General features: G+C 41.3%; 1 protein-coding gene across 1 annotated transcript; it reads left to right on the top strand.

Annotated features, from left to right (window-relative positions):
* Positions 1-1,343: 1,343 nt before the first annotated feature.
* On the top strand, positions 1,344-15,041 carry mkrn1 (makorin, ring finger protein, 1). Its single transcript, XM_034526213.1, has 8 exons — positions 1,344-1,739; positions 2,517-2,648; positions 6,825-7,006; positions 8,127-8,350; positions 10,806-11,020; positions 11,573-11,683; positions 12,105-12,249; positions 14,309-15,041. Exons 1-8 carry the CDS (start codon positions 1,666-1,668, stop codon positions 14,519-14,521), a joined length of 1,296 nt encoding a protein of 431 aa, XP_034382104.1. The 5' UTR covers positions 1,344-1,665; the 3' UTR covers positions 14,522-15,041.
* Positions 15,042-16,460: the final 1,419 nt, after the last annotated feature.

Genomic DNA, 16,460 nt, shown 5'->3' with positions numbered 1-16,460 from the left:
CAAATGAGTTGTAGTTTAGTTTAGGTTTAGGATTCATTAATAGGCTTGAGTCAAAGATGGCTGCTACTCCACCTCCTCGGCCGGTGCCTCGAGGAATGTGAGTATTAATATGACTTGGAGGAGTTGATTCATTTAGGTTGACATATTCTTCATGCCTCAGCCAGGTTTCAGTAAGACACAATAAATCAATGTGATTGTCTGATATTAAATCATTTACTAATACAGCTTTAGATGACAGAGATCTAATATTTAGGAGTCCACATTTAATTCTCTTCTTTTGTTGCACTGTGGCAGTAGTGATGTTAACCTTTATGAGGTTATTTTGTATGACTCCTCTTCTGGTTACTTTTGATTTAATTAATTTAACTGGCCGTGGGACAGACACAGTCTCTATAGAGTTAAGGTTAAGGGTTGGTAACTGCTCGAATGGAAGTGCAGAGAAGGGTGGAAGACTACAGGAATGAACATGGACAAGAGTTTTTGTCCATGTTCTGTCATGTGTACAGAATGAACAGCATTACAACTTTGTAATGCTGTTCATTCTGTACACATGACATCTATTGCATCTGTCCATCCGGGGGAGCGATCCTCTTTCACCTGAGATGAGCTCATAAACATCAGGGTAACAACTCCAGCGGATTTACTTAAAGTATGTCTCGATGTTTATTGTTTTTGTTATGTTATTGTTTACATTGTTTTATTCTATGTTTAAGGTTATTTTTAAGCACCTTTCACCTCGTCAAATTCCTTGTATGGGCAACGTACTTGCAACGATTCTGATTCTGATTCTGTCAAAAAGCCACTACGATTTTTCTATTGTTTTATTGCATAAAATAATCTCTGGGAAAAATATGTTTGCAGTATGAATACAATCAGACACTATTAAATAATAAATGTTTGCATATTAAATATGTATTTAAGCTAAGACCACTTGTTGTGTTTTGATTGCACCTTAAATTAAGTAGAAATCCTTTGGAACAATACAGCTGACCCATAAACTGAATGTACGTAAGGAGGAAGTAAGGATGTCTTCACTGTGAAATAGACGTAGTGGTGTCTGGTGGTATATTGGCACGAAGAAGGCAAACACCAAGCATGCTTTGCTAATCACGACTTTCTGTAGATCTATTCTAATCAGGAACAAAGGCACAGAGCAATGCCTAATGATTACGCTGTTATTTTCTGGCTCACTGAATATGACATATTACAGTTAGCATTTTCTGAATTACTCTCTTTGTAGAGTTTTACAATTGTAGAAATGAAATCTCCACTGGGGGGAAACATTCTCTCCCAAGACCAATATGTCCACCGAGAATCTAATGGCAAAACTGTGCAGTTATCTTAGATGAAATTGATAGTGTAACCAAACAATGTTGAGAAATTCTTTTGTTTAAATTTTCCAAATCAGGGAAGGCCTACTATCGACAAACAACAGTAGAATATATTGTAAGTCAATTGTGACTGTAAACAAAAGTAGCGTGTGGTTGTTGATGTTGTGTTTGTTGTGTTTGTTGTGTTTGTTGTCAGAATGAGTGGGACACTGTGGACGGTATCTGGCGCGAGGTGTTCGGTAAATTCCGACTCGAACCGTACATATGCGAAAGAAGCCGAGCTGGACCGGAGCTTTCCGGAACATCCGGCTGTAGCTTCTCAACATAAACAGCAATGGCGGAGGCAGCAGCAGCGTCTACGGCGGCTTCGCCAGTAACAGTCGGTTGGACCAAACACGTAAGCTGCAGGTAAGACAAGCTAAAGGACTGTTCCAATATCAAAGATCATTATAGCGGCTGTCGTTTGATCCAAAATAGCCGTTTAGCGGTGGCTGGCTAGCGACTGACAACAGCGTCATCCGAGGCTCGGCTGCTGCTCGCTAGCTTTGGTGGAGCGCCGTGTTGTTATGCTCTCTGTGTTATGCTCTCTGTGTTATGCTCTCTGTGTTATGGTCTCCGAGCAGACCGCTGTGGGGCTTAGCGGCCAGCTCGCTAGCCACATTAACAACGGTTAACTCGGCTAACGTTAGTTCAATGCCAGGCTAGAATGTTGGACTTCTCTAAACAACTGTCCTCCAACCGAGTGATACACCACCTCATCTTCATGTTGAGCAGTCCTGTTAGTCTTTGACTTTAAAACGAGTCAACGTAGCTGGTTGCTGAGTTTTAATTGACTTCGACCTAATATTCATATCACCTGCCACATCCAGGCATTAGCGAACGTTATGAGTCCAATTGTTTGGTGAAGCTTGAGTGCGTCGCCAACATGAAAGGGAGAGACCACAGTGACACTCAGGGGGCTCGCTGGAGGCTCGCGTGTTTGTTTGAAACGTTTACACTTCGCCTTCAATGTAACGTTACGTTTTTCAATTAAATTCAGTTTATTTTGTATATCCCAATATCACAAATTAAAAATTTGCCTCAGAGGGCTTTACAATCTGTACACATAGTTTGACGCGTTACATTTTTAACCCCTCTGACTGGAAATCTAGTCCATTTACTCGACTTCTTGTTTTGTATTTTCAGGTATTTCATGCATGGTCTATGCAAAGAAGGAGATAACTGTCGATATTCCCACGATCTGACCAACAGCCAACCCGCAGCTATGACTTGCAAGTTCTTTCAGAAGGGAAACTGTGTGTTTGGGGATCGTTGCAGGTAAAGTCACAATCTAAATTGACATTAGACATACAACACATTATTCCCTTGTGGGTGCAATTAATAAGGTTGGGCTCATGTTTGTAGTTTGCTGCCACCGCTTGTTGTTAATCTCCATCATCAAGTCCTTTCTAAACGTGGCCTCGCCCTCGGCCAAATGACCTCACCGCCACTTGGCTGGCAGGGTTTGTCACCGTGTGTCGTGGCCTGCTCCTCAGGTGGAACAGACACCTGAGACTGTTGCTTCCTGCTGTCAACATGTTGCTCTGTGTCAACTCCTTGGAACCACGATCACTCGGCTGGGACATTTCAGAAGTGCTCTGCAGGATAGAAATGTCTACTTTGAAAATTGCGTTGGAGAGATTGTGGTGCGAGTGTATGTTCAACACTCCTGGTTTTATTGGGCAGCACATATTCACATTTGAGAGGTCAACTTGGAACCAGTGACATGTTGGCATTGCGTGTTGACTGCTAATAATAAACATCAATTACTGATTACTCAATTATCAAAATTAGTACATATTAATTATTATTGATTAGCTAATTATTCAAAATGAAAATGACTTGTAAAGACTTTAAACTTGGAAATAGTATATCCCGTTGAAATAAATAAAAATGCTGTCATAAGCATGAGGTTGGCTGCAGATTAATTGAATACTGTTTGAAAATGAGCCACATGATTTCCCACTATCACAATAATTTATGCATTTAAAGAAAAAAACGTGTTAAATGCACACATAATACGCATTAAATATTAGGCAACACTTTTTATCAAAGAGCGTAATGTTTTCAAAGAGTGGTATGTTGAATTACATTAACCTTTTGACAGTTAAATGGTCCAGAGTGTCATTGTTTCCAACGCATCTTAACTTTGAATATACCCAGACAGCAGCAGCCAGCTTCTACAGACAGTGTCTGTTCCATGTCTGGAGAGGCAGGCTGATAACCAGCAGCAGGGGGGCATTAGTTATTCACATACTTGATCATTTTCTTTTAATACTCTGCTTATTGCCTGTAGGAAGCCTTTGGTCCGGTGTGTATAGCACTGAGCTGCTGCTGTTGTGGTGTTGATAAGGCACATTCCTCCATCCACGTGATGGAGCTGCAGTGAGGTGTCCTCTCTGTGGTCCCGTCGGGCTGTGCACTCTGTATTAAGAGTCCAGAGAAAAGCTCTCACTGTGGGGGTTTATTATGACTGAATTCCCAGGGCGCTGTCTATTGTGATGGACTCCGTCTAGCTCTCACTCTGTCTCTCTTCTGCAACCCCCAGGGCCAAACAAAGTGCATTGCAATTGCATAATGCTCTCCGTTTCTCTCCGTGAGCTAGCCCCCCCCTCCCCCTCCGTGCTGTCGCTGGGTTTCTCAGGTCCATTCTGCTACAGCACCCTCCTCTCTCAGTTATGTATGCATAGCTCCGGCAGCCCCCCTCCCCTCCGCAGTTATCCAGCGCTCCCAGTGGCTGTCTGGGAACAGACTGGTTAACAATGATAACATGAGCTCACCATCATGGATGAGCGATTGGGCAGGTGTTCCTTTTGTATAGATATGTATGTGCACAGGCTGTCAACCTGGCGAGTCATTCAAATGATTAGGAAATAAATGATTGTATTTTTATCTAAATGCTTGCTTTGATTTTAAAATATTGTGGCATTTTTAATGATATATTATAAGCTGCTTAGAACTAATTACAACTCAAATATATATTTTATACAGCTCTGGCCCTGTGTGTGTGTGTGTGTGTGTGTGTGTGTGTGTGTGTGTGTGTGTGTGTGTGTGTGTGTGTGTGTGTGTGTGTGTGTGTGTGTGTGTGTGTGTGTGTGTGTGTGTGTGTGTGTGTGTGTGTGTGTGTGTGTGTGTGTGTGTGTGTGTGTGTGTGTGTGTGTGTGTGTGTGTGTGTGTGTGTGTGTGTGTGTGCATACAGGGATATAGATGTCAATCTGCGCCGGCACGTGTGTAAATGTGACTGTAAAAAAACAGCGAGAAATATTTTCATCTTTGTTCATACCTCTGTGCCATCTCATTCTCACGAGTGGTTGTGCTTTCTGTTATTTCTGTTATCAGGAGATGGATTGCATGTAAGCACTCTTTAAGCACCGCCGCCTCCTGCCAGAGGAGTCTTGGGCCATCCAGAACTTTACTGGACCCCTAATACCTCTCATCACCCACCCTGAACCTCCCGTTTATGCTGTTGATTCACTCCAAACAGAATCACATCTGCTGTGCACAAAGGCAGCTATTCATTTGATGTGGTTTATTGTGTGTATAATAGCTTATTAGTTCACACACTCTCACATTCATTGCTCGTGGTCAACTACTACGACTGTCTACACACAGCTGGCTAAATCTGAGGCGGCAGAAAGATAACTGGACCGGTCCAGTCACAATCTCACAAACACTGAATAGTAACATTTTAACAAGGCAATAGCCAAGTGTTTCAATTTGGCATGTTGCCAGGTTATTCACATAATAGATTTAATGAACACACACACAGAAGATTCTGAATAATCTGTATGACACTTGGATAATCATTCTGTATTAGTTTGTATTGTCGAGCTGTCTCTGTGTCCCAAATGCTTTGACCGTGTCCTTAGAAGGACTCTATTTCTCAGATGGTCCTTCAGGATTTGAAGGTGAAATGTAGCCTTTCGTCTGTAATCCCCAGTGTGGATGAAGACAGTGGAGAGTAACCTCTAACTAAAAACAGCCCTGCAGGGGAAATGCCAGTTTACATTCCATTTACATGCTTATTATTTTTAAAGGGGCAGAAAGAGAACCACAATATTATCTTCAAGTAGAAGCAGTAGAATGAACATTTGGTTCCAGGTCCCTTTACAGAACTAAAAACACTGTACTTGTCTGCATAAAGTGAACCTGCTGAAGGTCAAGCTCAGTGCTGATCATGAACGGGCAATCGGTTTGTTAGTTCTGCTTTTTTTTTTTTAAGGGTCACATTCACACACGTGTCCCACTGGTAGTTTTACATGTCGTACATGCATGTCGGCACAGATGGTGACGTTACAGCCAAACACACACACACACACACACACACACACCAAATGTTTCGTTAAACGAAGAAGACATGAAGTTCACAATTTGTCACAACTGCAAGTCCAAAATATGTCAAAGAGGAAGAAACTTTAAAAACATTTGCGTGATTCCTTCCTCTGAGTGACCCCAGTGACCCCAGTGACCAGCACAGAGCTACATGCTCATACATTAGCTGTAACTTCAGTCTCACTGTACAAACATGGTGCAGTGGCTGATCAGTGGTGTCTGGTTGACTATGTGTAACTCACGTTTAACATATCAAACATGTTTGAAATTAATCTAGCCTGCCAACAGTTCCCACTCCTCAATCTGTGCCGAACACCGGACAGACCAAAGTCCCAGTCCGACAATCAAAGAAGAAATCTAGTCTAATGTTCTGCCCAGATCTGGTAATGTAGGCTCTTCTTTTACTAAATTTAGAATGATTTACACTTAAACTGTCCTTTTTTGCTTTTCTCACTTTTTTGACAATTTATATCTAGCCTTAATCCTCCTTTTTCATGAAGGAGAAAAGGCCTGAAGCGCATATGACCCTTTTGAGACAATCTTTATTGCCGCAGAGGAAATGCCTTCATGTCGACCCTTACTGCCATTGTTACAGTGGTTAATTGGAACAAGTACACACGTGGACAAAATAGTTGGTACCTTCTGTTAAAGAAAGGAAAACCCCACAAATGGTAACTGAAATAACTTGAAACTGACTAAATGTAATTACATGAAAATTAACTAATGAAAATCAATAATAATAATCAAAATGGACAAAAATGATTTAACCCTGAAAAAATATGATTTAACCATAGGGACAAAACTATCTTAAACTAAGGTGTGTCTTCACACTTGTCTGCCTCTCTCTAAAGGGTGAAGAGTAGTCACTGTGCTGTACATGGACCACTGAAAGCTAGGAGAGGGTTGTCTCAGGAGATTAGAAAGAACATTATAGCCAAGCATGCTGAAGGTAAAGGCTGTAAGACCATCTCCAGGCAGCTTGATGTTCCTGTGACTAGATATGTATGTATGTATGTATGTATGTATGTATCAGAGGGCTTTACAATCTGTACACACGTATATGTATGCTGTTGGGCAGTAAATCATTTGAACTGACACTTCTGGTCCTGTGTGCCTCCTCAGGTTTGAACACTGTAAACCAGAAAAGAACGAGGAGTTGCCAACACCACAGGTGCTGCCGCTGCCCTCTGTCTCGCTGCCCGGCTCGTCAGACCCAGAACCCAGTGGGCCAACACCTGGTTCAGGGGCACAAGACTGGGTCAACGCTGCTGAGTTTGTGCCAGGACAACCGTACTGTGGGCGGGGTGAGTTAATAGCATTGAAACGTGTGATAGTTCTCACACCTCTTTGATACCGCCATTGTAATAAATGTGATAAATCAACACTGGCTCACACCCACGTGTGACATTGAGACACAACCGCCCATATTCTTTATTGGCAGCCAATCGGGTTACACAAGAGTTGTAAACTTATTAAGTATCTATAATAATACAAATAATAGTCGATAGCCTTTCTGGGGTCACTGTGGACATATAGCCTAGAGATGGAAATCAATTAATGTATCAAAGAATGTACACTTCTTATGGAGTTTTTGTGATGCTCCTCAACTTGGGAAAAGACAGTTGGTCCGCTTGGGGTTAATGCACTTTGTACTTGTAGCAACTCCAACACCCTCTGGTGCTTTTCTCCATTTGGCTTAGTTAATTTATGCTTGTCTGAACTCCTTCATTCAGACTTTGATGTGGGCCAAAAGACTGGAACAAGACCACCTGGAAAAGGGTTTGATTTGGATCCCAAGTGCTCATTTCCTGTTTGCTTCTCTTGGTTTGGTCTGTAGCAGTCAACTGAACACTAATGGTGGGTTATAGGGGTCATCCACTGTCATGTGGTCTCAAAATGCAGAGCAGCTCCCGTTCTGACTTTGTTAAGGGTAACTTAGACCGAGACCGCCGGTGTCCCTGTGGGTGCTCTGACCCTACGACCACAGAAGTATATAAGTTTGCTGACCAATATTTAGATTTCACACAAGACTTTTCCTTGAATGTGATTTTGACTCAATAACAGACAGACGAGATCAAGCCAAATGTAAGACAAACATTATATTTCTCCATAGGGTTCTTTGCATAATGCTGTCAGAAACTTCTAACAGTCAGAGTCCTTTTAGTGGATGTAGCGTTACATTTGTGCTGTGCGATTGCTCTCGCAGCGTGTTTGGCTGCTGGACAATGTTCTCCCTCAATACTGGATCATTTACAAAAAGATTGTCCCCATTACATTTGGGTACAAACACAATGGGGCTGAAAACGTACCCGTTAAGTTCACGTCTAAAAGTTGAGGGCTCATTTGCAAAAGAAGGTGTTGGTAAGCATGAAGAGTTTTCTTTATTTTAATCACACAAAAACGTCACCATATTTCTATGTGCAGCTGAGCCGGTGACGCCGGAGAGCTTCGTCCCTCTCATTGAGGAGTTTGACAGTGAGGCATCGCAGGACAAGAAAGAGCTGAGGAAGCAGCTCTGTCCCTACGCAGCCGTTGGAGAGTGCCGCTACGGAATCAACTGTGCCTATCTCCATGGCGACGTGTGCGACTTGTGCGGCCTCCAAGTGCTCCACCCCACCGACAACGCCCAGCACTCTGCGCACACTAAGGTACGTTTTACAGAAACGACCGAACATGTGCATTTCCCACTGTTCCTGAAATGTTCTGGATTTACTAGGTGGGTAATAATGCTAATTGGGAACAGCTGGTATGCCAGTGTCTTGTCACTGTGGGTTAATTTGCCTTTTGTCTTTTTAACCAGTGGCAGAACGGTCAGCACCGGCTTGACTTCAGAAGCTGTTCCCTAAATGTTTTGTGCAGGTTGCTAGATGTGATAATGAACTCGATCATGTCCGAGTTAAGTCACTGTGTATTTTGCTGAGTCACTTGCTGCAGAGGTAACAGTAGAATACAGTAAAGGATCAGCATTTGATCCAGTTTTATCCCTGGTACTGATCCCCACAGCTAATCCCCGCTGAAAGTGTTTTTGGTGTTTATTAAATGTGTCAATCCTCAGTGACACTGACATGGACCCCCTGGAGGTGTGGTCCTCTTTAGTTAAGTGTACTCTGCATAGACGACTGTTTACATCCCACAAATATCCTACTGTATGTGTTTTAAATGTCATAACCGTCTGTTGTTGGATCAAGACCAGCTTTCACATGCTGTGCCACTTGCCTGTTATCTCCCTGGCTGTCTCTCTCCAGAATTGGCTAATGTTAGCTAACATTAGCATAGCTAAAAAATGTAACGCAACAAAATGTGGACAGATTATCTGTGGGGAGCAGGAGGAAATGCAGAAAGACCTTTATTGAGAACTTCACATATTACACAAGTTGAAAGCACACGGACATCAAACTAAGTCATTAATAAATACATGTTGATGTGCCCGTTCCTCCGTGTACATGTTTACGTTACGCTGCACATGCACGACGGCCATGATTATTGGCGACTCGCTGATTCTTGGCGTTTTGCCAAAAGCCGATCTGCGTGAGATTGGCTTTTCTGCTGTTGCCCTTCAAAACAAAAGCTCAACATTGAGCATGAATTGAGATTGGCTTTTCTGCTGTTGCCCTTCAAAACAAAAGCTCAACATTGAGCATGAATTGAGATTGGCTTTTCTGCTGTTGCCCTTCAAAACAAAAGCTCAACATTGAGCATGAATTGAGATCGGCTTTTCTGCTGTTGCACTTCAAAACAAGAGCTCAACATTGAGCATGAATTGAGAGTGGCTGTATCAAGCCTGCAACCCCGTTTTAAAAAGGATTTGTAGTGGAAAGCTGGCTCATTGCAGCCACTAATACTAATACAACTTGACACACTGCACTCATTTTGTTCTGCACAGGTTGCACGTTATTGTTTTGTAAAACTCTTTATTGCCAAATATTTGAACTTGTTTTGTTTAGTTTTTCACAGGTTGCACTTATTGTTATTATCTTGAAAAGATATTCAGTTCAAAACAGGTTAATTGCAGGCACAATAAGCTATGTATTTGTCAGTGTGCTTTTTTTCCCACATGTATAACTTTTATTTGCATTGTTCCAACAAAGTGATTGCACCTTTGGTTTACTTTAAAGTGATTGCAATTTTCTTTATTCTATTTAAAAAAGCAAAGATGGAGTCACAAAAAGTTATTTCAATAAAAAGTCAGCATAGACTATTTTGTTTTGGTGGGGCATGAACATTTTTCTTCCTTCAAAGTGGAGCGTGACAGAAAAAATTTGAGAACCACTGAGTTAGTGTATGAAAGTAAGAACATCCAAATATGTTTTATAAAAATAAATAAACTTTTAAATGCATATATTTGCAGATGTCTATTCCATGTCTGAAACAGAAAAGTTTCAGTCTGATAAGATAAGATGATCATTTTATTAGTAGCAGCAGAAGGTTAAGAGACAAGAGACATGGTCAAAAAGAAACCGGATCAAAACACAGTAAATAATGCACAATAACTGAAATCTTCTATATACAGACAGAATAACGGTTATTGGACCTGCAGTACCTCTCCCTCACACCGGGGGCGAAGCAGCCGCCGTGAACCGTGTAAAGCAGCACACTGTCCTCGTCACACACAACTCTCCCTCTCTTGATGTTGTAGCGTAGGTCGTTTAATGTGAAGCTCCCTAGTTCAACTGACTGTTGTGCTAACCTCAGCTCTGGCTGCTATCGGAGTACAGCTGATGGAACTCCCGCTCGTAAGCTTTGGTTCTACATCACATGCATCATTTGACAAAAAGAAAAGTTTGAATGATTCATTTAAAAAGAAAAGTGTCAGCACCATCAGGTACTAGTGTGACAATGAAATATGATAAGCAAGTCCAGTTTGAGTAATACATCCTTCAGTTTTAACGGGTTTATCAAACACCAAAACACAGCATAGCAATTTTATAATACCGTACTTTGGAGAGTTCCCATTACAAAGTCCTGTACTGGGAATGAGAGCCAGAACCACAGCTGCTCATTTAAAATCAATGAGTGGCTCAGCTGGTAGATCCTGCACTTCTTCTGCTCCATTATCTGAGGGCCACAGTTGTGATGTGCTGCTTTAACTGTTCCCTCTCCTAGGCATGCATCGAGGCCCATGAGAAGGACATGGAGATTTCATTTGCCATCCAACGCAGCAAAGACATGATGTGTGGTGTGTGTATGGAGGTGGTGTTCGAGAAGGCCAACCCGAGCGAGCGCCGCTTTGGCATCCTCTCCAACTGCAGCCATTGCTACTGTCTAAAGTGCATTCGCAAGTGGAGGAGTGCCAAGCAGTTTGAGAGCAAAATCATCAAGTGAGTCACGAACGCCAGGCAAAATAGGGTATCTCTGGAGATTGTCAGATGATTTAATCTGTAGAACATCAAAACCAATGACCAAAAACTGTCAGATGTATGTGACCGCAAGGTATTTATGAAATCTACAGCGAGTTGACCGAAATTAAACATCCACACAACTGAGAAGCTCAAGGCTGCAAATGTCTCCTGGATGAATGTAGAACAAAAAACCCAAACTCATGTGAAGTGAAGACAAAGGCAGTACTCCAAGCATCCCATCTGGACATAAGTAGTGTTACAGACAGCGCTGCATGCAAGATAAGCCAATCTGGAATGTGAGATATGATGACCAGTTTTTGTATCTGTGAATTCAAGACATTTTACTTCTCACTGAGGTACATTTTAAGGATCAGTAAAATGTTTTTATTTTGTGAATGCATGTCCAGAAAAAATGTCCAAGCCTTTGTGAACCTTTTGTCTAAATATAATGCATGCACACATTGTATATGATATATATATAATATATGATCTAAAACGTTCAACAAAATGTTTGTTCTTTCTTCTTCGCAGGTCTTGCCCAGAGTGTCGGATCACATCCAACTTTGTCATCCCAAGCGAGTACTGGGTGGAGGATAAGGAGGACAAGCAGAAACTCATCCAGAAATACAAGGATGGCATGGGGTACACCGATCATTTAAAACCCTAAAGCTGTAGCTCTTGCTCCACTGAAGCCTCATTTCTACCAGCTGGTCAAAGAAACGCACACAATCAGTGTTTCTGCCTCTTTAGCACTAATTCTAAAGGGGAGTGTTTTTCTTTTTTAAAGGCATATAAATGAGGCATCTTTTCAGTCCGACTTATTTAAAATCTTGGATGGTGACTCCGTGGGAGTGGGTGGCAATGATGGAAAGCTCTGCAGGCCGATGATCCAGAGTAGACTTTTTACTCTGAAATGCACAAAAGAAAATTCCAAGTTTGTTCGTAAAGCTGCACTGAGAAAACCTCCATCTTCCAGAAATGGATAGGGTCCCTTGATACCTCTGAATCCCCGAGACGGACTTTGAACTTTCCGTTTGTATTGTTCCCCTTCTGTCTTCTCCAGGAGTAAACCGTGTCGATACTTTGACGAGGGTCGTGGAACGTGTCCTTTTGGCTCAAATTGCTTCTATAAGCACGTCTTTCCTGACGGGCGGCTGGAGGATGCACAACCCCAGCGGAGACAGACCGGATCAAACAGCAGGAGTCGGGTAAAAGTTCACACTCTCCTCAAAATACTGAAGCGCTAAATACTGTCACCATTTGTCAAAAGCAATGGATTGAACTCGCTAATAACAACAACAACAACAACACCTCACCTTTAGCGCCCTGTGCTGGATGTGGAAAGTAGAAAGTGTAAGAACAGAGTGACCAGACAAATGAAAGCTCTGACCCTGCGATGAATACTGCCTCATTTCAAAGGTTCTATGTGGCTTTTGTAGACTTAAGTCAACAACATCACAGCAAAATGAATTCAATTCAATTCAGTTTATTTTGTATAGCCCAATATCACAAATTACCAATTATCCTCAGAGGGCTTTACAATATGTACACATACGACATCCCTGACCTTTGACCTCACATCGGATCAGGAAAAACTCCCCAAAAATAACCTTTGACAGGGAAAAAAGGGAAGAAACCTTCAGGAGAGCAACAGAGGAGGATCCCTCTCCCCGGATGGACAGATGAATAGATGTCATGTGTACAGAATGAACAGCATTTACAAAGTTACATAAACACATTACATGAATATGACAATGTATGAATGGAACTCCAATCCATGAAACAGAAGGAGGTAGAATGAGAATTGAACTGAGACATGGTGAACACATGTGTAATGCATGATGGAAGTTTCTCAAATCCGACTTGTTTTTACTTGTAGGTCATGGAGAGGTAAATAAATAAATAAACAAGACCTTCAGCAAGTAGATCGACTAATTCTATGTCGTTGTTCTTGAAGCTTTTTATCGGTGTCTCGGGTCCGATTCTGGCAAAAGGGGGAAAAAAAGGAAAGAGAACTAGAACTAGTTCTCTAGGGCTTGAAAGTTCCTCTTAGTAATTGGTAATATCTCCCCTCATCAATCAAATCTTTTTAAACGCTTTTGTGTCCATTGTACTTTTTTCCCCGTTCATTGTTATCATTGAATTTTAGAGGACAAAATTGTTGTTGTAGTAATAATAATAATAACTTTATTCATATAGCATCTTTAAAAACAGGGTTTACAAAGTGCTCTACATAGAGCACATTGCAAGGCAAAAACATTTCAGAAATTACATGAGGCAAAGGAGACCATGCCATATAGGCAATGAACTCAATAGAGGAATTGAAAAAAAGAAAGAAAGCAGAACAGACATTGAAATAGGGGAACCAAAGAACTTGTTGTTTTTTAAATAATTGCCCATCCCTAGTGTGGCAGGAGTGAATATATGAATATAAACGCCATTTCTGATGGATGAAACTGAAAAGTTAAAACTATCAAACTGATATTAAATATTGATTTATGTCGTCAACATTTTGTCATCTAGATTACGAGTTTATCAAAATTATGAGCTGGTAAATAAAAATGAATTGTTAATTTAAATCAAACAAAACATCTTAGTGTCATAATGAGAAAGTATGGCTATTGGGAGTAACGCATTAGAAAAATGTTATTCAGTTTATTTTGTATATTACCTCAGAGGGCTTTACAATCTGTACACATACGACATCCCTGACCTTTGACCTCACATCGAATCAGGAAAAACTCCCCAAAAATAACCTTTGACAGGGAAAAAAGGGAAGAAACCTTCAGGAGAGCAACAGAGGAGGATCCCTCTCCCCGGATGGACAGAAGCAATAGATGTCATGTGTACAGAATGAACAGCATGTACAAAGTTACATAAACACATTACATGAATATGACAATGTATGTTATTGTTATTCATATCACAATTTTTATTTAGGATTGAGGGGGGCTCTATTAGCTGAAATGGGAATATAATAGTACTCATAGCTATGTTTTCATTAGTGTATAAGTCTGCTTGTGGCCCCGCCCTGTTTCTACAGCAACCAACCAACCAACCACTGGCTTTAGAGGTGGCCTTTCACGTTTTTACAAACCCAAAGGCCACCGTAGTTCTATGACCGATTTTATAAATATTTGCCGCAATGTGCAAAACTATGGTAACGCCAGCAGCCTTGCGTTGGTCCTAGAGCATTGTTGTCCTATAGATTTATATTTATTTTCTGTATTATCTTTGAGAATAAAGCTCTTTCCCTCGTCCTCCCAGAACTCGAGGCGCACGCCGCTGTGGGACATCTTCGACGAGCGGGAAAGCACCGACTCCTTCGACAACGAGGACGAGGAGATGGTGACGTTTGAGCTGAGTGAGATGCTTCTCATGCTCCTCGCAGCAGGAACCGACGACGAGGTGACGGACTCAGAGGACGAGTGGGACTTGTTTCACGAGGAGCTGGACGATTTCTATGAGATTTACCTATAGCAGCCCCGCCCACCCACCCCCCCCACCTCCCCCCCTCCCCTTATGTATACTAGACACTAGAATGGACTGTCTTGTGCGAGTGATGGACAGTAGCTTTTTCCCCACCCCCTCTATTGCGGCAGTGCTTTGAAGCAGGCCATTAATAAATGAACTTTTAAAAGGAAAAAAAGAAGAAAAAAAAAGTCTAACAAGTGCGCTCGTGCTAAACATTTTCTAGACATCTATCCTTGTCGGTCCATCTTGTGCAATTCGTGTTAAAAGGAAAAAATGACAAAAAGAACTCAATATAAGATTTAACAAATTATAACTTTCTTCAGATATTGCTAATAAACATTGTCAAGTTTATTTTGTGGGTGTGGGTTTAACTTTTTAATCATCTACCCAGGTGTTAATATGTACTTCTGAGACTCTGAGGATACACTCTTACTTACTCAGCACCATTTACTGTAATCGTGATGGGCATGTTGTAAGATTTTACATATGCTTTTTTTTCCCCTTTATTAAAGCTGCTGATATATTGTGCTGATGTTAAATGCATAATCATGTTCATAATGTACTGTGTCCCCCTTTTTCAGGGGCAAGAAGTCTGTCATGATTCATTTATATCCTCATGAAACAAACTCTCCATCAAAGCCCAGACGGAGTTTAAAGTGCGAGCCCTGATCCCAGATAGTCGCTTTGGTAACTCCGACATGTCAGTGTCTGAGCAGCTGATCATGTAAGTTATGGAAAGGCGTCTGCGTCACCTTCTCATGTCTTTTTTTTTTTCACAGAAAAATCACTAAAAAGACTCAAGCTGTGAGGCTGGAAGCTATACGACAGATCTACTACTGAACTAAATGATACTCCCCTTAAGACGTGTATCTTCCAGCTACAGTCACGTATTCTATGAGCTGCTCAGTTACTGAAGTGTCACATTACGGGCCCTGATTATATAAAGGTCCAGGATCTGGGCTAGGGGTAGACCTGCTAAGTCTCTCGCTCTCTTTCCACACACACACATGGACAAGTCTACAAAATGTTCTGCCTTTAGATTTAATATGGAATATATTATGCAATTTAAGTGAAATTATATATCAGGTTTTCAAAAATACTTTTGTGTTTCTGTGGGCCAATTGAATTCAAATGTCTCTATTTTGTCTATATGGTCAAATAAACAAAATATAGAACTTTTATTTAAAATTAGCTGAGCATCCAGGAACACCTGTGCTACCAAGTCCCCCCTCGAACCAGGCTATAATACATCTCTAAGTCTTCAGCAGTGCAGTCACGGAGCTGAGAGACGATTCATTCCTAACACCAGGTAGACCTAATAGACCGTGTAGACCACATAGACCATGCAGACCACATAGACCATGCAGACCAGATAGACCATGTAGATCCATGGCTCTCAGACACTCATCCACAGACTCCTGATAGCTGGTCTCCACCTGTTAACCTCTATTTGAATGCATATGTTTGTACTGAAATATGTGTTTTCTATGTTCCACAGCCATCCATCTTAACTTGAAATTAAAATTTATTATAAATCTCTGAACTATGTGGAGTCTAAATACTTGTGTCTATTGTCTTGTCTGTTTAAGGCAGATAGACTAGATTGCTCCCATATGATAATCAGAGAGACATCAGTATGGACGCCCGTTTTCATCACTGTGATGAACATGTATACATTCTGTAAGTCATTTTAATGAGACACTTTCTCAAAATAATGACTTGGTATCTCATAATTAGGACTTAGTATCTCATCAGTTTGTATGCCATAACCATTTACACATTCACAGTATGTATGATGAATAACACATAATACACCAGTTAATATCCTGCGGTCTTGTGATCGTGATTAAACTTGCCAATAACTATAATATAAGCTTGGCTGACTCTTATTGATAGTCAGACTGGGTACGGCCAGGATAACAAAAGCATGTCAAACGACACATGC

The sequence above is a fragment of the Cyclopterus lumpus genome, chromosome 23, assembly GCF_009769545.1.
Source record: "Cyclopterus lumpus isolate fCycLum1 chromosome 23, fCycLum1.pri, whole genome shotgun sequence".
NCBI lineage: Eukaryota > Metazoa > Chordata > Actinopteri > Perciformes > Cyclopteridae > Cyclopterus > Cyclopterus lumpus.
Note: the sequence above shows the minus strand (reverse complement) of the source record. Positions and strands in the feature narration are given on the sequence as shown.